The 23633-nt window shown below is 38.0% G+C and overlaps 1 protein-coding gene across 1 annotated transcript in view; it reads right to left on the minus strand.

Annotated features, from left to right (window-relative positions):
* Positions 1-23633, minus strand: part of LOC136261384 (adhesion G protein-coupled receptor L4-like) — a 200593-nt gene that overhangs the window by 110840 nt on the left and 66120 nt on the right. Inside the window, exon 3 of the mRNA XM_066055389.1 lies at positions 2007-2279. Coding sequence (XP_065911461.1) covers positions 2007-2279 — 273 coding nt within the window. The remainder of the gene's footprint in view (positions 1-2006; positions 2280-23633) is intronic.

Below are 23633 nucleotides of genomic sequence, written 5' to 3' on the forward strand. Positions count from 1 at the left end.
ATCTTCATCAGTGATTACAGCACTATTCAACAGGGATCAATTAATAGTCTAAGAGTAGTTCTAAAAGCTTCTGAAATTCTATATACCAAAGTATGCAAGATTCAAAAAGGATGTCACAATGCATTAGAGCTGTGGAAGTTGAATAACGCTGTAACCACTGATGAAGAAAATATGTAGCAATATTGATGACCTATCAACTATGACACTATTTGTATGCAAATTGTCTTTAGAAGTTAAAACAGCTAAAATGAGAGCTCTTTGGTAAGGTGAGCACTTTGTGGTAAAGATTTTAAATGATTTCTGGCCTTGTAGTTATTTTAATCTAGTCATCAAGTCTTTAATGTAGTTGTTGTAACTGATATTGTTTCTGGTAGGATCCTTACTGTTCTAGCCTTTGCTTTCCATGCTTTCACACACAAAATAATGATGCTATATGTGAATGATTACGCATTTCTACTACTACCAATTATTATTGAATCACATGTATATACAGTAGAAGGCATATACAGTAAGTAAGAGTTATATCATGTAAGAATACATCAGATAAAACTCAGTTTATTTGTATTGATCGTAAAGTGTGAATTGTTTCAAGGATAGTAGCCTTTTGTAAAGTTGCAAAAAGACTTTCACAATAACCTGGGATCTTTGTCAGGTACTTCACGCAATCGGTAGACACTACTCCAGTATGTCCAAAAACAATAGGTATCACTTCAACCACCATGCGATACATTAGATGGAAATCCGTGGCCAGGGGTAAATACTTGCAAACTTTCTCTTCCTCTTTAGTTGAAACATTGATATCCCCAGGGCAAGGGTCTCTAAAAATAAATCTTCTTCTGAGGATAGGCAAAGAGAACAATGTCTGGGTGGTTGCTGGCATGATGGGAGCTGGTTTGTAGGTGGAAACCCCATAGCAATTTTGTTGTGGAGCTCTCACAAACTGGAGGGGGGTTGTGAGAGAGCCTTGATTTAGAGGTAAAAGGCAGTGAATAATGCTTACAGAGGTTCCAGTGCACAGCACGAGCCACCAGATTGTGGCGATGAACATAGGTGGTACCTGCCTGAACAGGACTACTACCACTACTAATACTACCACCACTACTACTACCACTACTACTACTACCACTACTACCACTACCATTACTACCACTACCACTACTACCACTACCACTACTACCACTACTACCACTACTACTACTACCACTACTACTACTACCACTACTACTACTACCACTACTACTACTACTACTACCACTACTACTACTACTACTACCACTACTACCACTACTACTACTACTACCACTACTACTACTACCACCACTACTACTACCACTACTACTACTACCACTACTACTACTACCACTACTACTACTACCACTACTACTACTACCACTACTACTACTACCACTACTACTACTACCACTACTACTACTACCACTACTACTACTACCACTACTACTACTACCACTACTACTACTACCACTACTACTACTACCACTACTACTACTACCACTACTACTACTACCACTACTACTACTACCACTACTACTACTACCACTACTACTACTACCACTACTACTACTACCACTACTACTACTACCACTACTACTACTACCACTACTACTACTACTACTACTACTACTACCACTACTACTACTACTACTACTACTACTACTACTACTACTACTACTACTACTACTACTACTACTACTACTACTACTACTACTACCACCACTACTACTACTACTACTACTACTACTACTACTACTACTACTACTACTACTACTACTACTACTACTACATTTTTGTCGTGTTTCATAGTATTAACTACCAGCCCATAAGGAGCCCAAGCAGCAGGAGCCCATAAGCACTGCACCTTGTGGCACTTATGAACTTCTGATAGCAGATATATCTCAAGTTAGTAGTTACAGTAGTTTCTTATTAATAAATTCGTGTTTTTTCATATATAAATAATAATTATTTTTCTACATAATTATGGTAGTTACCTGCTTTAACAATTAGGTCAATAGTAGCAGTAACATCATCACCACCAACAACATGACAATCATATTCACCACTATCTTCCATTGTGAGATTGTTAATGGTTAAAGTTTGATCCAATCGACCCAGTTTAAACTTCAATCCTTCACTTAGACTCCCTCCACCAAATGTCCATCTCAATGCTGTAGTAATTGGTTTTGGGATACACCTCAGATTAACTGATTGACCTTCTAATGCTACAATGCTCCGTGCTATAGCTCGTACAGATGATGGTGAACCTGTATGGAATTGAGTGTAAATAAATAATACATGCATGGAATTGTGTGTAAACAAGTATCAACATGCATAATCATACAGTCTATGTATTACCCTACTGTAACATTATTATTAGGGATCATGGAGTTTGCACCTTCTCACAAACAGTTAGTGTGGTATGTACAATACGTAGGGGTGGGCGGTATCTCGGTTATATCGTAAAACCGCGATATTCTGTTGTAACGATACCAGTATCGTCAAAAATTCTTGGAAACGATATTATCGTGATATCGTGCTTACCGCGGTGTTCTCCAATAATATGTATTAGCTAACTACTGTAAACATAGTGCTGCTGTTTAGCTCCAGGAAAGATCGAGATACTCTAATAGAGCAGTCACCTATATACTCTAATAGAGCAGTCAAGTAACTATATAGTGCATCCATGCGAATATGAAAATAGCTACTGAAGGGACTTTGTTATTTTGGATTTTTATTGAGGAAAGAATGTTTCTGCACATTGTGGCATTGTAGCTAATAAAATGTGCATGGGTGAATGAGCTTTTCTTGCTATAGTTAGCAGTCTTTTAGTCATGCATGGGAATCTGCAGAACTCTTGAATTTATGCCATGCACTTGGGTGTGTAACACACATCCTCTCCATGCTTAATTGTAGGTCTAGCTAATGTCTATATCACCATGTATTAATGGTTAATGCCATGTACATGTATTTTTGTGCATCCATTCATGTTGCTGCAGGTTATATCACATGTGTAGGTAGGTGTAATTTCATAGTAGAGCATTTGTCAAAATATGAAAAATATTGTGATAATTAGTAATATCGTGATATTTTTCCCGTGATATATCGTGATAGTAAATTTTCAATATCGCCCAGCCCTAACAATACGTGCATCATGGACTCATTTTTGTCCTCCTTTGTATTCTATTTCTTTTCTCTAGTGTTGATTCACAACACATTATGGCTACCCTGTGCTAACAATCATGTTTAACATACAGTATGATGGTACAGGGTGTAGTTTATATTAAATTCACTAAGTGTGTTTGTAAAGTTGGAGAAAGAAGAAAAAATCTATGACTGGACCTGGGCAGCCTTGAACCTGCAGCCATCCGATTAATGCTTGAACGCTTACAGGAGTCTGCCAGGCGGTCAGGATATTTTCTTCTTACTATTTTCATGTATTTGTATCCATAGGAACCCTAATTAGAGTTTAATTACAATGAAAACTAAAGTAGCTATGGTACTACATGTACATAACAAGTAACCAGTGGCGTAGCTAGACTTTCAGTGATGGTAGGGCCTAGGTGGGGCACATCTTTGCATCAACTCTGCCCATGCAATTATAAATACACAAGATACGAGTCCATCTCACTGTGGACTCTTATACTTTTATATAGAAGGCTTATTAAAGTGCGTGGTTGTGCCTAGCATACACTGCTGTTTTTGCAGCTAATTGACACTACAACTTATGCTATTGCATGATCAGCATGCAACTTTACTCAATTTCTTCTTCCTCAGCTCTCATAGATTTCTTCTTGATCCAATCTTTAACCAGCTAGCAACTTGTATTGTCAGCTCTGCCATCATCGATGATCCGCTAAACCTGTCATAGCAGGCATTAAAAGGAATGTGTACACTACAGTGCACGTGCCTTGTAAATCTCTTTAGCATAATTGATCCAATGTCTAGCATCATTCTATTCATACCATTGGCATCATTATCAACTCACTACTCACATTCTTTTTTGCAGCGGGCATTAAAAGGAATATTCCCTCAACACATGCACATATTCTATATCAAGATGAACGCCTCATTCAACACCTCAATTATGTTATAGTTAAAGCACTGCCGCACGTGTGTATGGAAAATAGAGCACAAGGGGCGTGCTGAGAGGCTAATACAGCACAAGGCGAAGCCGAGTGCTGTATTTGCCTCAAGACACCCCCAAGTGCTGTATTTTTCATACACACAAGCATAGGCGGTGCTTTAATATTATATTGTACTTCCTGGTTGTCTGGCTCAGAGCGATTAATCACTATGAACGAAAACTAAGCAAACAAAAAAGCCATCACAAATAAATTTTTAAACCAGGCGCACGCCCACAGCTGGCCGAAATTGTTTTCGTAAAAGTGTGTGTGTGTACCTATCTACCTATCTATGTTTGTCCGTACGCACCCACGTGAGCAAAATCGTTTAATAACGGTAAAAGCAGCTTTTACGTAAGAAGTAAAATGAAGTCTGTATTAAACTTCTGCACAGGTGAACTTTGCTCTGAGGTGGTTTCTTTTCGGCGGACTGAAATACGGGTGTAGTGACTTTCCTCAGACTACCTTCCCCTTGAGGTTTTCAGGCATTTAGCAACTGAAAAACAACGGTGCAGGCCTCGTACACTACCAGGAACACTTACGTACGCGAACGAAAATGAAGAGCAGCTTTGAGGCTTTGTCGAGAGAATTTGTGGGAAAAAACACGTTAGTCACACTATAAAACAGTTTAGAAGATAGTTTTGTGCGTAATATGTTGGTAAAAGCTATGGTCAATTGGAATAACAGGCCCATTATGGTCCTGGTTCAAGATCTACCTGACTAACCGTTATCAAAGAGTCTCTATTAATAATGTCTACTCTGACTTGTTACCAGTAGTTTCAGGTGTTCCACAGGGGAGCATCCTCGGTCCGTTATTGTTTCTAGTATATATCAATGATATGTCTGCATATATCCATCAATGCCAGCTTCTAAAGTTTGCAGACGATGCCAAATGTTTTAATCACATTAAATCGGTTTCTGACAAGGAAGACCTTCAAGATAACATTACTGCTCTTTTCGTCTGGTCACAGGACAATGACTTAAATTTCAATATAAAGAAATTTATTCACTTATCATTCAAACGCAAATTCCACACAACATACTCAATGTCTGATTCCATTATACCTCATGTAGATTCTCACAAGGATCTTGGCGTGATACTATCTGAAGATCTGAACTAGGAGAAACATCATAAAACCATCATTGCCCGTGCTTACAGAACACTTGGTCTAATTTGACGGACATTTGTCTGCAATCATTCACCTACTACCTTGGTTAGATTGTACGTATCCCTGGTAAGATCGCAATTACTTTACTGTACTCAGATCTGGCGACCACATTTGATGAAAGACATTGTTAACCTTGAGAGAATCCAACGCCGAGCCACTAAACACATCCTCAATGACTACACCAGCTGCTACAAAGATTGTCTAATTAACCTGAAGCTCCTTCCCCTCATATACATATTTGAACTGCAGGACATACTGTTTGCTATCAAGTCACTAAAGTCACCAACCTACCAGTTCAACATCAACAACTTTATCAGTTTTAACTCTTCTACTACTAGGGCTGGAGCAAGCAATAAACTCTTGATACCTCATCACCTTAACAACACAGCTCGACATTCTTATTTCCATCGGTTACCATCTTTGTGGAATGCCATGCCGATAATGGATATAAACACATCATATTTTACTCTCAAATCTAAGCTTAAATCATTCTTATGGAATCACTTTCTAACGAATTTTGACGAGAGCAACAACTGTACCTTTCACTTCCTTTGTCCTAGCAGAACCTGTCATCAATCCAGACCTCCAGTAACAAACTTCAAACATTTATAATTAATCAACATAACATTGTATAATTGTAGATAATTTTGTACTTAGGCAGGCTGATGGTGCAAGTTACCATCAGACCTTTGGTGTCACTTTTCACCATAAAGCATTAAATAAATAAATAAATAAATAAATAAAAAGCGGTTTGTGTAACAAACGCTTCCTTAGCAGTGCATAGCAACGTAATTGAACGAATTACGAATATTTCATGAATTACGAAATACGAGAATTAGCTAATAATATTATTGCACAATCCAAAACTACCCTATTTGTAAAGTAGTAATACATAGTTGGTTAATTCGTAGTAGTATATACTGTCTATAGTTAATTCCAGATGAGTTAGCTAGCTGCATGGCGCTTGGTTTTTAGAAGTAGCACAACATCACAATAAATAATTTTATGTATGCATGTATATGTTAAATGTTTTTTTTGTCTGTAATTACCTGGGTCAATTATCAGCTGTGCTGTCTCGACCCAGTATATAATCATAATCATAATCATAATCAACTTGTTTAAATGCTTACCACCACTGCATGACCACTGAGCTCTGGGTTGACTATTGTGCTATTGCTCGCTGCTCGCTAGCTACTAGTGCCCAGTCTAGTGGTATCTCAAGCTACACAGCTACCTCGACAGCTACACAATGAATTAGTCTGGCGGCGCCCGCCCCTTCGCATAGAGTAAGGGTCTGGTACGCTTAGCATAGTGGAGTTGTACCGGATTACCAAAAACTGGTGCAACCAATCAGAACGCTTCACGCTTAATCAACACATTTTTGTTATGTTACGTCAAAACAATGAATCAAATGCCCTAGCAGTACTGAAAGAGACAAAAGGAGTTAACTAATAAAGAACAAAGGGAAGAAAGTGTTATTTCGGGAAGGGCTTTTCGCCTTGTTTGATACGCGAAAAACCCGGGTTACACTCTGATTCTCTAGATAGGGAGACATACTTATTCTATAAAGGTAGATCAATCCACTATCGCCTGTGTAAAGGCAAAGAAAGTTCAATATCTCTGCCACAGTTTTGGGCGAGGCACTTCCGTTAAGACCATTTTCGTTACGTCATTACGTTCAAATTAAATTCCTATAGAACAACTCGGTGATACTAAGCGTACCAGACCCTTACTCTATGCGAAGGGCGGGCGCCGACAGACTAGCATCAATCACGTTCTCGCACGTTCTATACTCTCTTGAATCCATAAAAAGTCAGCTCAAACACTTTGAAGTAACGTTCAAAGTGAGGTTCAAGGAACAACTCGGACAGAACAGGCCCAGCTATGCTCAAATGCAGAGCGTAGGCGCGCGCTATTAAAGTATCCGGAAGTCTCCTGAAATAAACGAACTTCTATCGAGCCAAGGATTCCAGATTCCAAGGCAAGATTCCTGATTCCGTGTGGGATTCCGAGGGATTCCAAACTAGTTGTACGGCTCGTGTAGGACCCCTCGTCTCGCGTGATCAATCATGCTGTCTTAGTGGAGTTGTGTTTAAAATGCTTCGTGATCAGACAATCAGTAAGTGTTAATACAATCTATTTCTAGCCGTAGAATGAACTTGTAGGATTAGTTTGGCTGGTTTTAGCGATTTACAGTGTATTGTTTACATAACATTCCTTAATAAATTCTCTGCATAACTGCACTGTATTTGCCCAATTAAGCACATAACTGTAATGTATGACTCATACAGTACAGCTATGTAGTTGATTAGTATTGTATGGACATTACGATACACGGCATCGCTTTGATCCTCCCACGTAAAGTACAACCCATCCAAAAACAGCTTATAGCTGTAAAAAAGTGTGCGTCCAAGTAAAGCAGAGTTAACTGCGACAAAAAGTGATGATATCATAATGCGGCCATGTACGAGGTGTGCAAGTTGTAAAATTCATATTAGCTAATCAGATAATACAATGTTATTGTTAAAGTGTTAATGAGAACTATGTGCTGCTTGTTTATAAGTGTGTGAGCATCTTCATAAATGCCACACAAATTTAATTCTCAATAAAGCAATGTGTATAGATTCTCTGATAGCAATAAATAGTTTGAGTTTGGCCACCTTTCCTTTGTTCGTAGCATTGCCGTATACAGGAAAGGCGGCCAAACTCAAGCTATTTATTGCTATCAGAGAATCTATACACATTGCTTTATTGAGAATTAAATTTGTGTGGCATTTATGAAGATGCTCACACACTTATAAACAAGCAGCACATAGTTCTCATTAACACTTTAACAATAATATTGTATTATCTGATTAGCTAATATGAATTTTACAACTTACACACCTTGTACATGGCCGCATTATGATATCATTACTTTTTGTCGCAGTTAACTCTGCTTTACTTGGACGTGCACTTTTTACAGCTATAAGCTGTTTTTGGATGGGATTTCAATACTTTTTGATAAGCAATGCACTGTTGATAACAGTAGGTGAGTTTCCATGGTTTTGACAGAAACCCCAGATTACAGTGACAGAATATTAAAATATAACTGTAATTTTAGTAGCCAGGGCCGCCCACATGGGGGGGGGGGTATTTTCCCCCTGCCCCAGCCCAAAAGGGGCCCCTTGATTGCCTGTTTAAAGAACGATCGATGTACTCTAATAGAGCAGTCAGGATCTAGACCCTTCCTTGCCCCTGGGCCCCTCTTTAACTCTTTTCCCTGGGCCCCCTAATTTCTCTGGGCAGCCCTGTTAGTGGCATGAAACTGCAGTCAACTAACACCCATTTTAACTAGTAAACCCTTAATAACACTTTGCCTTTCATCTTGTACTGCATTAAAACGATCAAAATACTCTATTAGAGCAGTCACAAAATAGCTGTAACACTGCAATCAATATTTAGCATAGTTACAACTTCTGCTTAGCATTGGATTGTATGGTTTAAATTACTAGCTACTTACAGACTTTACAATATAAAAATATGGCACTTGTAGAAATGTGACTGTTCTATTAGAGTATCTCGATCTACTTCAAGCATTGACTAATTCAAGTGAAGAAGCTACGCCCCTGCCAAGAGATCTTGTGAAATGAAATGAGAATAGTAAAGAAAAGGCAAGTATGTACAGAGACAATAGAGGGGCACGTAATTATGTCCTGTTGTAAATAAATGCCTTTAAAATTTATATTACTACTAAATAAGCGCACCAGAATAGGCTTGTGAGGCTGTTGTCTCCAAGGTTGTCTCATTACTTGTCTTTTTGCGTTGAAGGGATTTAGTCACAATTCGTGAGTTTAATTATACATGTATTTGTGTTGTAAAACTTAATTGTAAAAAGGCGATTAGCACATATCATGATAAACATGTATTTGTCACAGTAGAGTCTCTCATGATTATTAGACATTGGACCAGGGTAAAAAATTTACTGCTATATTTAGAGGTTGTAGCGTTTGTATATCTTAGTATCTTAATAAATAATCCTCCATGATCACTAATCACTCACTAATAGTACAGTGAAAGCTGGTCATTATTCAGGCCGTAGGGACAAAAATTTTCTGACCTAGTTTTTTAAAGAGGTGGCTGCAATTTGCGCCTTAAAAAAGGTAAGAAGCATACTGTTCTAACTGGCTATAGAGATGGATTTAGTGTGTGACAACGTAAGAGACAGTGAGTGCTGGCAGCAAGGGGGCAGCCAATCTGTTAGAGCACCAAAGGCACTGCTTCAGACTTAGGCAGTTGGCTGTCAGCCCAAAGTGTAAAAAGTTTCACTATTGGTCCTTATAAGCTCCTGATGAAGAAAGTGATGAAGTCATTATCCATAGGATATATTTTTCACATAACACAGCATTCCAGTGGTTTAGTGGTGACCACAACACAGCCTGAGTTAAACTGTGGTGAGATTTGAGACTACCGGAAGCCCTGAAATGCCTTCAACACATGAAATACCAAATATCTAATGCCTGCCTTTCATCCACAGTGGACCTGTCTTGGTGGCCACTTGTACAGAAGGGAAACAGCTGCCACACAGTCTTTTGAGCGAGCAGCTAGTTCCCACACCCCTTAATTATCAATTTGTAAAATCTTGAGCAAAATTGTGTGTACAAGTAAGTGCGATGTTGTGCATTGGCAGTGCCGTGTGTATGGTTGCTGCCTAGCAGTGACACATCACGAGTATTGAAGTCACAATGTGTTACTGTATCATCCATCTCTGAATGTGTCATTTTGTGTAGAGAGCAATCTTCCACATTCATAAGGCCACCTTGTTATTCAGGCCAAATTTTTGGTTCCACAACTGGCCATATTAATGAGGTTTCATTGTACTTATGTGAATTTTTACTTTTCGTAACTTTTCTTCAGGTTTACTGATGGGCACTATGAAGCATTGTTGACTGGTCCGTACATAATATGGTGACTTGAAATGCTAAAACAGTATGTAGCATGTCTTGTATGTACATGTAATGTGTTGTAACACATCCACACATCTTAGAAATAAATATAAATGTATTCTCTATACTCAGTTCCATTGTGCCACTGGGTCATAAGTGGGTTGAGTATGGATCATCCAGGACATTTGAGTCACATTTTGTCCTGGCCAAGTGGATCTCATCCACTGACAGAATATACAGATCAGATCACGTGTATAAATTACGGTGGAACTTGTTTATTGCCACCTTCACTCAATAAGCAGGTAACATTGTATAAATTCTCAATTGGAATTGGCTTTCCAAGAGAGGTTGTCTTTCTATACTGGTGGCCATTAAGACAGGTTGTACTGATAGAGTGTACATACTAGAGATGCAAAAATATCCTCCACTTAGTGTCGTTTGATAGTGATGCAATGGAGACTATGTATTGTTGCATTTAAATACTATGCTATTATATTGCAACTCTAGCACGTATTTATAACAGGAATGTTTGTTAACTGTTTAGACATACTGGAGCCACACTCACTCATCTGGATTCTACAAATGGAGTCATACCAACTTGTCATCATACTTACGTGTTACTCCCATTGTGCTTGGATTGGATGAATATACATGCCGTCATGTGAGACTTGCTACCATGGTGGGCCACTGGAAAAAATTTCATAGCTGTTATATTACAGTCATTATTGTACAATTCTTACATTATTGTTGTGAAAAGTGTTTGGCATTCATGTGTCTTCTGTATGTTGTAATTACATGTATAATTTTTGTGTGGGGGTGCTATAAAATGTAATAATGTATGGTGACAACATGTGCTAATTACTCGCAGCTTGTGTCAAAATCTGGTAACCGCAGTTGTATTGTGTCATTCTTTAAGCCGCGCCCTTAGAGGACAAATTACGTCACGGTGGGGGTGACTAAATTTGTTAAAAACGCCGAACGATGGTATGCAGCACCATAGATTATATCTGTGGACTATAAGGCCAGGCCAAGTTGATTGACAGTTTATCGTCCGGGATATTTGAAAAAGTCATGCGGGCGGGAGGTCATTTTTCATATTTCATAATTTTTTTTAACATGGAAAAACATTTAAAAAATAGCTTCACACAGTTGCTAGCTACTTTAACAATGATTGCAGAGCTTATTTGATTACGTTACGGTTAATACTTAGCTATTCGTTTATGCAATCTCCCTTTAGAAATCCATTTATTGAAGGTACTAACAAGACCAGGCTGGGAATAATCGTCACGTTTGTTGCACACACCATGTTTTATATACAAAACGAGTTCAGAAGCGTAAGCAATGATTATCACGTGAGAAATAATGAATTATGAAATTATTGCTCTATTCCTAAAAACCCATGCGGGCGGTGACGATAAACTGTGAATTAATTTGGCCTGGCCTAATCTATGGAAGCAAACTTCTTTGTGGCTTTATGCACTGATTAACTACATAGAGCACCAGTTCATCAATACCCAGTGACCGCAGTTGTGCTCTGCGTCATTCTTTAAATTCTGAGTAAAATTCTTAGAGAGAGCAAATTACGTGGGGGCGACTAAATTCAAATTTCAAACTAGCCATTCTCGAAAACATATGTTTCAATCTAAACGAAACTTTTAGAACAGTTTAAAGACACATTGCTCTACATGCCAAGCGAGTATTGCGGAAAACAACAATCTGGGTTTTGTATTTGGCCTCTAGGTCGACTGAGGACAATTGAAACTTCGTTTGGTGCTGAAATCACGACTGTAGGATAATCATGTATGGTGAAATCGATGATGTGAATCTTGAGGCGATTGAGTGAATACTGAAGCGATAGCAGGGCAATCAATGTTTGGAATGCACAAAGGAACGCAAGGCATACATCTCTTTTGTACAGGCACAGACGTGGTGACTTAATATTTCTTTTCAAGATGTTGAACGATTAGGATCACTCCAACTTTTTTACTTTCTCCCACAATACACAAACTAGAGGTCACGCATATAAATTACTTAAGCCCCCTGCCCACCTTTCATGTCGGGTCAACTATTTTGGTACTAGAGTAATTAATGATTGGAACAATCTTACGAGTGATGTTGTAGGAAATTCTTTATTAAATAATTTTAAATCAGCTATAGATAATTAGTTTTATGACTATAGATTTATGTTAATGTAATAATTCTATTCATAGTTAATTTTTGTTCATTGCGTCTAAATTTATGTATGTGTATGTATGTAATTGAATGGGTGTGCAGGCTTCTAAGCCTCAACCCAAATCACATCATAATCATACACCTGCGGTTGCGTCTAACCGCATGCGATAAAAAAAAAATTAATGAAACTTCCCCTTTGATGTCGGCAATCTCGATCACGAAACAATCAGCATGGATTTGCTTCACTGCTTGTGTGGTAGTTACTAGTGACACGATGAGTTCAACTCTAGAGTTTCAGAGGGATAGCGTAAGTGGCGGGTGAGTTACAGGACGGCCGAATTTGACAACGTTCGTTCCTGTAAAATCCTCACGTAGTGGTCGCGTCATTTATTGTCTGCGGCGCGCGTTTCTGCTTTACTGGCCGCGCGACTCACTACCGTGAGTCTTGATATAGTGTAGTGTGTTATCATCTTGACTTAATATAAACACGATGCTCACTTATTGACAGTCTCCCACCAACTTGCTTACTTTTGAACTTGCAATCACGTGATAGTGGGAATTAAACAGAATATTAAGCTTTCTTTGATATCAAGACACACAGTAGTGTGTCGTGCGGCCCAAGAAGCCGGTGCGCCACACCGTGAGTATATTTACAGGAAGAAAGTAAATGCGATTTTCACACCTTTGTAGCTCCATGCATCCTTATCCGATTGAAAGCAAAATTGCTACAGACGTGCCGGCTAGGTAGGGGAGGCCACATTCCAAATTTGAAGAATAGCGCCCCAGCCATTTCCGAGATACGAGCGGCCAAAATTTGGGTTTTTCTTCACTTTTTTTCTTCTACTTCTCTTCTTTTCGCACACTTTGCAAAATCCGCCATAAAACACAAATGCGTACTCCAATCGGGCTGAACTTTGGCACACTTGAAGGGCTCATTAAGGCGAATCTCAGTACCAACTTTGGTAGGAATCCGATGAACATTCACGGAGTTATTACCGATTATTTACGTAAAATAAGGTCGAAGGTCTGTCACGCCCACAGGGTAAACCGCTTGAAGGAATCAGCTGAAAATTGCTATGTAGATGGAGTAACTATCGTAGGAGTGCCCTTTTATAGTTTGAAAGGAATCTAGATAAAGGCCATCGAGATATGACACAAAACCCAACCTGTGTAACAATTACACGATTGATTTTTATGAATAAAAAAACTATTAGTTTTTACGCCTACCAGGCAAACCACTTAGAGCAATGACCTGAAAATCGGTGTGTAACTGGAATAATTATCATAAAAAGTCCTAGCAGTAGTACAGAAGAATCGAATTACAAACCACTGAGTTATGATTCAAAGCCAACTGCGTGTAGCATATGCGAGATCGAGATACTCTAATAGAACATTCACCCTAGTTTATGTAGTTGTAATAGTTGTTTGTAATTGTACTAACAGTAACTATTAATAGAACATTCGGCTATGTTTACAACTTACTCCATTATAGAATTATATGACACTGCAAGTTATTCTGTAGGGAGTTCAGCTACAAACAGTTAATCTTATAGACAATTCAGCTACAAGCAAGTCACCCTGTAGAGAGTTCAGCTACAAATATGTTGCTGTAGAAATTCAGGACTTTATAAGTCAGACTGAAGAGAATTCAGCTATAAACAAGTCACCTTGTAAAGAGTTCAGCTACAACAAGTCACTCTGTAGGGAATTCAGCTACAAATAAGTCACTGCGTAAAGGGTTCAGCTACAAAAAAAGCTACCCAGTAGAGAGTTCATCATCTAGATAAGCTACAAACAAATTGCTTTATGCAATGTTCAGCTACAAGTAAGTCACTCTGTAGAGAGTTCAGCTACAAACAAGTCACTCTGTTGTACAAACAAGCCACCGTGTAGCTGGAGAGTTCAGCAACCAAGCAAAACAACCACTCTGTAAAGAGTGCAGCTATACAAACATGTTATAACTCTATAGAGAAAGTTATAACTCTATAGAGAGATCAGCTATATAGAAACAATTAGTCATCCAGTAGAGAGATCAGCTACAAGACAGCACCTTATAGAGAGTTTAATTACAAAGAAACCACCATGTAGAGAGTTCAGCTGCAAACATATCACCCTGTAGAGAGTGCAGCTATGAACAGATCACCCTGTAGAGAGTTCAGCTAGAAAAAGTCATCCTGTAGAGAGATCAGCTAGAAGGATCACCTTGTAGAGAGTTCAACTACAAACAAATAACCCTGCAGATAGTTCAGCTACAAACAAATCAACCTATAGAGAGATCAGCTAGAAGAAATTACCTTGTACAGAGCTCAGCTACAAAGAAACCATCATAATTATAAAGAGTTCGACTGCAAACAAATCACCCTGTAGAAAGTTCAGCTACAAACAGATCACCCTGTAAAGAGATCAGCTAGAAGAAATCACCTTGTAGAGAGTTCAGCTACAAAGAAACCACCATGTAGAGAGTTCAGCTGAAAACAAATCATCTGTAGAGAGTTCAGCCAGAAACAAGTTCACCCTGTAGAGAGATCAGCCAGAAAGAAGTCACCCCGTAGAAAGAGCAGCTACAAAGAAACCGTCCTGTAGAGAGTTCAATTACAAACAGATAACCCTATAGAGAGTTCAGCTAGAAACAAGTTACCGTGTAGAGAGATCAGCTAGAAACAAGTCCCCCTGTAGAGAGATCAGCTAGAAACAAGTCATCCAGAGATCAGCTAGAAACAAGTCACCCTGTAGAGAGATCAGCTAGAAACAAGTCACCCTGTAGAGAGATCAGCTACAAAGAAACCATCCTGTAGAGAGCTCAGCTACAATCAAGTTACACTATAGAGAGTTCAGCTACAAAGAAATCACAATGTAGAGAGTTCAGCTGCAAACAAATCACCCTGTAGAGAGTTCAGCTAGAAACAAATCATCCTGTGGAGAGTTCAGCTGGAAACAAATCACCCTGAAAAGAGTTCAGCTACAAACAATGAGAGTTTCAGCTACAGTTCAGTTATGTGAGAAGTCACCTTATTAACTACAGTATGTGATAATCATCGTTCAATGTTAAATATACAAATATTTCATCAGACAAAAGCTATACATACAATTACTTCCTTTCTTCCACAATTCCTTACAAGTTAAAAAGAAGCATCAAAGCCATATGGCAAGCTTTGTGGCTTGCAATGCAAAAAGAAGTGATATCTAAACCAAAACAGCCAAGCTGTAAAAAAAGAGTGCGGCTCCCAAGGTGAAAACAGATGTGAAATCCAAGGTGGCGGCCAAGAAATGGCTGTGGTGGTAGGTTAATGGCAAAAATTTTAATTACGACAATTTAGGTGAATTTGGTGCCGAATCCTAGTGGAGGAGGCAACGCAAATTCACTTGAATTGTCGTAATTAAAAATTTTGCTGTTAACGTACCGTCACAGCCATTTCTTGGCCGCCACCTTGGATTTCACATATTTTTCACCTTGGGGGCCGCACTCGTTTTTTTACAGCTTGGCTGTTTGGTTTAGATTTATGTTACTTATGGCAAAATGACATGGAAATCATACGTGCAGAGGTAGTTTCATATAAAAAGCTACGAGATAGTGATGTGAGAGATAGTTGCGTTGGATCACATGAGTTACAACATCAATAGATGATGGAGCCTGGAAAGCTAATGGTGGGGCACAGGCCCCAGTGGGCCCTAGTGTAGCTACGCCACTGCTTGTAACACAGTAATAAGCCAGTCGGTGTTTCATCACAACTGCCATTGTCAGAAATGTGACATTTGTTAACACACAGGCTAAAGCACTCCGACCAGTGAAATTAGCTGGAAAATGCACATAAAATGGTGATCCAACAGTTTCATCACCTCACTTCTACACTAAGCTCTAAAGCCATCAATGATTTTTCTTTTTACCCTGCAAGTTTAACTTTCTTGGTGCCTTATTGTCTATGCATTATCCAACCTGTAACAGGAATATTATTTAAATGTCATTGAAAAACAAAGCTTTTAGATACAAGGTATATGTTTTTCATTATCACACAATACTTCGATATTAAAATAGAAACTGTGCCTTCAGTTCTTAACTGACATCACCAGAAACCTTCATCTTTGTATTGGCTTCTCTCCATTCCATCAAACAAAGCTACCATGATAATACAATGTATACACAGCCACCATTTTTGTAAAATGGTTACTATTTTTGTATACAAATGCCTTCAGCAATATGTAGTTATAACTATGTCAGTAGTCATTGTACTTGCTCCGGCCAGCAAGCATGTTTGAACCTGTTAATACAGAACTGGACCTAGTGGAAAAGGTTGTCCTGTTTTTGGCACAAGACTTTCAAATCCCCTCCATTATTCCTAATGCAAAATTCTGCAAACTGTACTTTCAAAAGTATTATCAGGGAGCACTCTGATGCATAATGGGTCATAGTTTGTATAATTCCATGTTCTGCAGTGTACTTCCAAATGATTGTCCTCATGGGACACTCTCAAGTACTGTATATAGTAGTTGGCCACTCTGATAGATGAAGACAGTACAAAGTGGTGCATTCTTTTTGGGTGATATTGTTGCAGGAACAAAAGGTTTCATTGCTATTCAAGTAGCCTTACTGTATTTCACAATACTTACACAGCTATAGCATTTGTGAGCAAACTTGTAACAGTTTTTGACAAAACTATACACCCATTGAGACTCCTTTCTATAATGGTAAATGTCTAGTCTACCATGCTGCTTTCGACAAATTGTTAAACTTGTGCACAGCTACAGTAATTATTAACAAACTTTGAGACCACAGTAGTGGAGATAAAATGACAATAAGAATCAGTCACTGAAATACTTCAGTAGTCACATAGCAGAATTATCGATAGGATATCGCAACACTTACACTACAGTAATGGTTGGTTTAGGACCTGTAAAATAGGGTTAATATATGGAAACTTGGAAGCAAGAGTCAAAAATTGTAATGTCAGAAGCTACGCAAACACATGGTATGCTTTGCATGTAATTCTGAGCAACCAGCTACTTTGCATAAAATTGCAATTACATCTTACTATAAATAATTGTCTGCTATTTAAATGCATGTACTACAATACTGTATACCATCTTTCCACATGAACACATTTTAAATTGTTTGAAGTTGCAAAACCGACAGCTAGCTTCATCAATTAATTCCACAATTCAAAATTTCCAATCCTATCCAACTTAAAGTCATCAACATTCTTATGAATTATATACCTTGAGATGATGTCATCATAGGTATATTTAGATACAGTGTACATGCATAGTGTTGTTAGTCTAAGAACTAAAAGTACTTTTAGTACAGTAATTTATTTTTAGTTCTAGTATACTAAAACTAAATCAAAGTATGAGGTGTTTTGGTTCTAAACCTAAAACTAAACTAAAACCAATGGAAATGTTTGGTTAAGTAACTAAAACTAAATCAAAACCTTGAGGATTTTTGATTGAAAACTAAAACTAAAGGAAAATTTCTTAAACGTTTTGTTCTAATGCTAGTACTAAATTAAAAGGTTTCAGACAATAGCAAACTTGATAGTGCATTCTAAAAGGGAAAAAACCATTGACAATTATCAAAATTTATTGAAGTTGCTTATGACTGCAAGTGAAGTCATAAAAATCTTCATCTATGTAAGCTGTCAACAAAGTACTAAAACTAATACTAACTAAAACTCCTGTGCACTGAGGGTACCAGAGCTAAACTACTAGAACTAAAAAACACCTGTAAACTGAGGGTACCATAGAACTAATGCTAACTAAAACTGCTCTTAAAATTGAGTACTAAAACTAGAACTAATTTTGCAGTACTAAAACAATACTATACATGTACAGAAACTTGATGAGCAGTTAAGAAATTATCATACAGTATGGTACAGTAGTAAGTGTATAGTAGGGATCATGAGGTTTGTACTTTCTCGCAAACATAATTGGTCAGAAACCAGCCCCACAATACCTTTATGTCACCTTGGCAGTATTGGTGAGGTATAACTAAGCCAAATGCCTTCACAAAAATGCTTCCAGTAAATTGCAATAAACTTTTGAAAAATTATATTTTGTGGAATTTTCTATTGCTGACTTATTGACATACTTACTAATGCCTTCAGACAAGTATAACCTGATAACAGCTAAGGCTATAAGGCTTGAAATGCTTCAGCCAGACAGGTGCCTTGTGGTATGTTGCAGAACCTACAGTGCATACATTATGAACTTACCTGTGACCTCCTTATGGCTTGCTGACAGCACAATTAAGGTGTCAATTCATGGTAGCTAGCATGTTATGGCTTCCCTATTTTGCAATAGTGCGTTTACACGATAATAACTGACCATTCTTCCTTTTGATCTGGTATGCACGGATTCACCAGTTGTTAAAAAAAGTAAACAAACAAGTAAAAGGAATCTTAAGTTTGATGAGGATCATAGCAAAAAAGTAATGAAACAAGGATGATTGCCAATACTTGCAGATATACATACTTCAATTCTTAATTCAATATAGGGATTGAATGAATGTTACAGTATGTGCAAGTGTAGATGACCTTCATTGTTTCACTACTTTAAATGCTATCATGATCCGTAATCAATTTGTACTTGTATACAGTAGCTTACATTTACTTGTAGCTACATGTACTGTACCACAATGGAATATTATTTAAATGTGTGGAATAACCACACAGCAAAGTATGGCAGACTGTTACACTGAACTAAATAAATTAGTATAGCTTCAGCAAATGATTTACAATTTTTAACCTACAAAATCTATTGTCAGTGCAGGGTATTTGTGTGTATACAATTATGCTTTTATCTACTGTAAGTAAAAGGATGTCTTAATGACTATATTCTTTCCAAACTGTATGCATTAAAGTTAATGCACATTAACTTCTGCTCTGAGATGAAAAGGCTTTTCTTGTAGGTTTAAGGCCTTTTTACACTTAATGCGCATTGAATGCGGATCCAGCTGTGGTCGGACTGAAAGTGGATCGAATGCGCATCAATCCATTTAACACTATGTGTGCAGCAACTGAATTCAAAAGTGATTCATTTTCACATCACGTGAATTAATTACCCGATTATGCCAGTATCATACAGAACAGTACAATAGTACTGTATAGTAGTAACCACAAAGGATTAGGCATAGTCCACGAAATAACATCACCCAAAAACCAGCCTCAATTTTCCCTGACAACGATGAGGCAGTATTAGGTAAAACTAAGCCCAAACAAGCTTTCAGATTGATCTGAAATACTTTCAACAGAATTTTTATTTATTGGAATTTTCTGCTGACTGACTGCCTGACTGACTGATGCCTTTAGACAAGGTAATTCAATAATGGCTAAGGCTACGGGCTTGATTTTTTCACTGTTCAACGTTGCTTCGGCCAGAGAGATGCCCTTTGGCATACTGCAGTATGTACAATGCATTCTTCATGGATTTACCACTGTCCTCCTTTGTGTCCCATTCCTCTTTGCTGACAGCAAAAAGTGTTAATTTGGTGATAGTAAATGATGGCTTCCTTTGTAACAGAAATTGTCTGTATGTTTCATAGTGGCTGTTTTGGTGCTTTTCGAACAGTTCTCGATTTTTACTGTTGTGTAACGGATTGAACACAGCCAACAACAAAGAATAATGGATACCTCACTTTTCAGATGATAATTGATATACCTGGGGCACGCAGCACCACTTTTTCCGTATGCATGAATTGCATAGGTGCTTTTCAAACAGTTCTAGATCTGAAATGCTGTGTTACGGGTTGAACATACAGACAACAAAGCATAATGGATACTTCACTTTTCAGATGACGTTTGATATAGCTGGGGTGCGCATGCAGCACTATTTCAGATGCGGTATGTGTGGATTCACCAGTCATAATAATAATACAGATGTATTTACAAAATAAGTTGACAAACAAGTACACAGAAAAATTTGGAATTTTCAACTACTGTAGTAAGAATGGGGACCATAGCACATCAATAAAAATTACTGAAACAAAATGGAGTAGTGCACGATATTAAATCACAGTGAAACAATAAGAAACGTTATATTCCTGCTGTGCTCAAGATACCATAATAAAAATGCACAGTAGGGGTATGACACTTCTTATTGTTTTACTGTGATTTAATATCGTGCAGTACTCCAGCTTGTTTCAGTATTTTTATCAATGTGCTATGGTCCCTACTCTAGTTGAAAATTCCAATTTTTTCTGTGTACTTGTTGAAAATTTAAATGCAGACATACCAAGTCTCATACATCGGGTGTGAGTCTCACTCATCTGAATGCAATCTCACTCTCACACACATGGAACTACTAATCTCACACATTGCAGAGTGGCTGTACTATTCTCATCTATCTTCAACATTTGCCATCAATCACAAGCTCCGAGTCCAACTACATGCATTTATAACTGAGTACACCTCTATTTTTAAACATTAAAGTTATAAATAGCACTAAAGTAGGCATTAGATCGAGTTCGGTGTGCTTACAAGGATGGAGTGTGTGGCAGTGCTACCATTCATTGTGTGATGGGTTCTATGTGAAGCTGAGAGTTACTGATGAGACATGAAGTGACCACAGCTGAATTTGAGGAAAAGTATTCAATGAAGCTAGTTTAGCTATCCAACTGCACTAATATAATAGATGCATCAAGTTTATGTGGTATGAAGAACTACTAGTTAATATGCATTAGGCCACTCCAAGTCATACCTTGGTCACTGCCCAGCCCAATAAAGGATGCTGGTGTTCGGATGATCAGGACTATGGACTTATATACACCAGTAATGTATACTGTGATGACACACTGTATAGTATAGTATTATTATTTGCTTGCTCATGGTGATTTTAGTTTATTAACCAATATTCTTACAGCATAAGTAATCTAATCCAAAACAGCAAAGCTGTAAAACAAAGAGTGCGGCTGTCAGAAAGGCTATGGTGATAAAAGATGTGAAATTCAAGGTGGTGGCCAAGAAATGGCTGTGATGGTAGGTCAATGGTAAAAATTTTAGTAACGACAATTCAGGCGAATTTGGTGCTGCTTGGTCTTGGCACAAAATTCACCTCAATTATCATTATTACAATTTTTACCATTAATCTACCATTACAGTCATTTCTTGGCCGCCACCTTGGATTTCACATCTTTTTTACCATAGCCTTTCTGAGGGTCGCACTCTTTTTTTATAGCTTGGCTGTTTTGGATTAAATTTCACTTCTTTTTGTATTTGTATGCCTCAAAGCCAGCCTATGGCCAGCTTCAGGGCTTTTTTTAACCTATCCTTTTTTCTTTACCACAGCAAGAAGAAACAGATGAATTAGATTTTAAAATACTTTAACTAATTCAGATTTTATCAGTAACTGTACAAATTATATATATATAATATTATATATATATATATATACACACACACATACATTTATTACATGTCAATTATTCCCTATGGATAACTTGTTTGAGCTGATCTTTCTACTGGGTGACTTGAAATGCAGCTGAACTCTCTACAGGGTGATTTGTTTGAAACTGAACTCTGTACAGGGTGAATTTGTTTGTAGCTAAACTCTCTACAAGGTCATTTGTTTCTTACTGATCTCTCTACAGGGTTACTTTGTCTGGCTTATCTCTCTAAAGGGTGATTTGTTTTGTAGCTGTACTCTCTACAGGGTGACTTGTTTGCAACTGAACTATCCGCAGGATGATTTGTTTGTAGCTGAACTCTCTACAAGGTAACGTTTTCTAGCTGATCTTTGTACAGGGTGATTTATTTGTAGCTGAATTCTCTACAGGGTGATTTGTTTGCAGCTGAACTCCCTACATGGTAGTTTCTTTGTAGCTGAACTCTCTACAATGTGACTTCTTCTAGCTGAACTCTCTACAGGGTGACTTTTTCTAGCTGATCTCTCTACAGGGCGACTTGTTTCTAGCTGAACTCTCTACAGGTGACTTGTTTGCAGCTGAACTCTCTACATGGTGTTTTCTTTGTAGCTGAACTATCTACAAGGTGACTTCTTCTAGCTGATCGATCTACTGGGTGATTTGTTTGTAGCTGAACTCTCTACCGGTGATATGTTTGTAGCTGAAGTCTCTACAAGGTGATCCTTCTAGCTGATCTCTCTACAGGATGACTTTTTTCTAACTGAACTCTCTACAGGATGACCTGTTCATAGCTGAACTTTCTACTTGGTGATTAGTTTGCAGCTGAACTCTCTACATGATGGTTTCTTTGTAGCTGAACTCTCTACAAGGTACCTTCTTCTAGCTGATCTCTCTACAGGTTGACTGCTGAATTCTTTATTTTGGTGATTTTTTTGCAGCTGGACTCTCTACATGATGGTTTCTTTGTAGCTGAACTCTCTACAAGGTAATTTCTTCTAGCTGATCTTTATACAGAGTGATTTGTTTGCAGCTGAATTCTCTAAAGGGTGATTTGTTTGCAGCTGAAATCTCTACATGATGGTTTCTTTGTAGCTGAACTCTCTACAAGGTACCTTCTTCTAGCTGATCTCTCTACAGGGTGACTGCTGAATTCTTTATTTTGGTGATTTTTTTGCAGCTGGACTCTCTACATGATGGTTTCTTTGTAGCTGAACTGTCTACAAGGTAATTTCTTCTAGCTGATCTTTATACAGAGTGATTTGTTTGCAGCTGAACTCTCTACATGATAGTTTCTTTGTAGCTGAACTCTCTACAAGGTACCTTCTTCTAGCTGATCTCTCTACAGGGTGACTTGTTTGTAGCTGAATTCTCTATTGGGTGATTTGTTTGCAGCTGGAATATCTACATGATGGTTTCTTTGTAGCTGAACTCTCTACAAGGTAACTTCTTCTAGCTGATCTTTTTATAGAGCGATTTGTTTGTAGCTGAATTCTCTACAGGGTGATTTGTTTGCAACTGAACTCTCTACATAGTGGTTTCTTTGTAGCTGAACTCTCTACAAGGTGACTTCTTCTAGCTGATCTCTCTATAGGGTGATTTGTTTGTAGCTAAATTCTCTACAGGGTGATCTGTTCATAGCTGAACTCTCTACAGGGTAATTTGTTTGCAGCTGAACTCTCTACATGATGGTTTCTGTGTAGCTTAACTCTCTACAAGGTGACTTCTTCTAGCTGATTTCTCTACAGGATCACTTGTTTCTAGGTGAATTTTCTACAGGGTGACTTGCCTGTAGCAGAATTGTCTATCAAATTAACTGTTTGTAGAATAACTTGCAATGTATAATGGAGTAAGTTATAAACGTAGCTGAATGCTCTATTAGGGT

Source organism: Dysidea avara, chromosome 1 (genome assembly GCF_963678975.1).
Source record: "Dysidea avara chromosome 1, odDysAvar1.4, whole genome shotgun sequence".
In the NCBI taxonomy this organism is placed as follows: Eukaryota; Metazoa; Porifera; class Demospongiae; order Dictyoceratida; family Dysideidae; genus Dysidea; species Dysidea avara.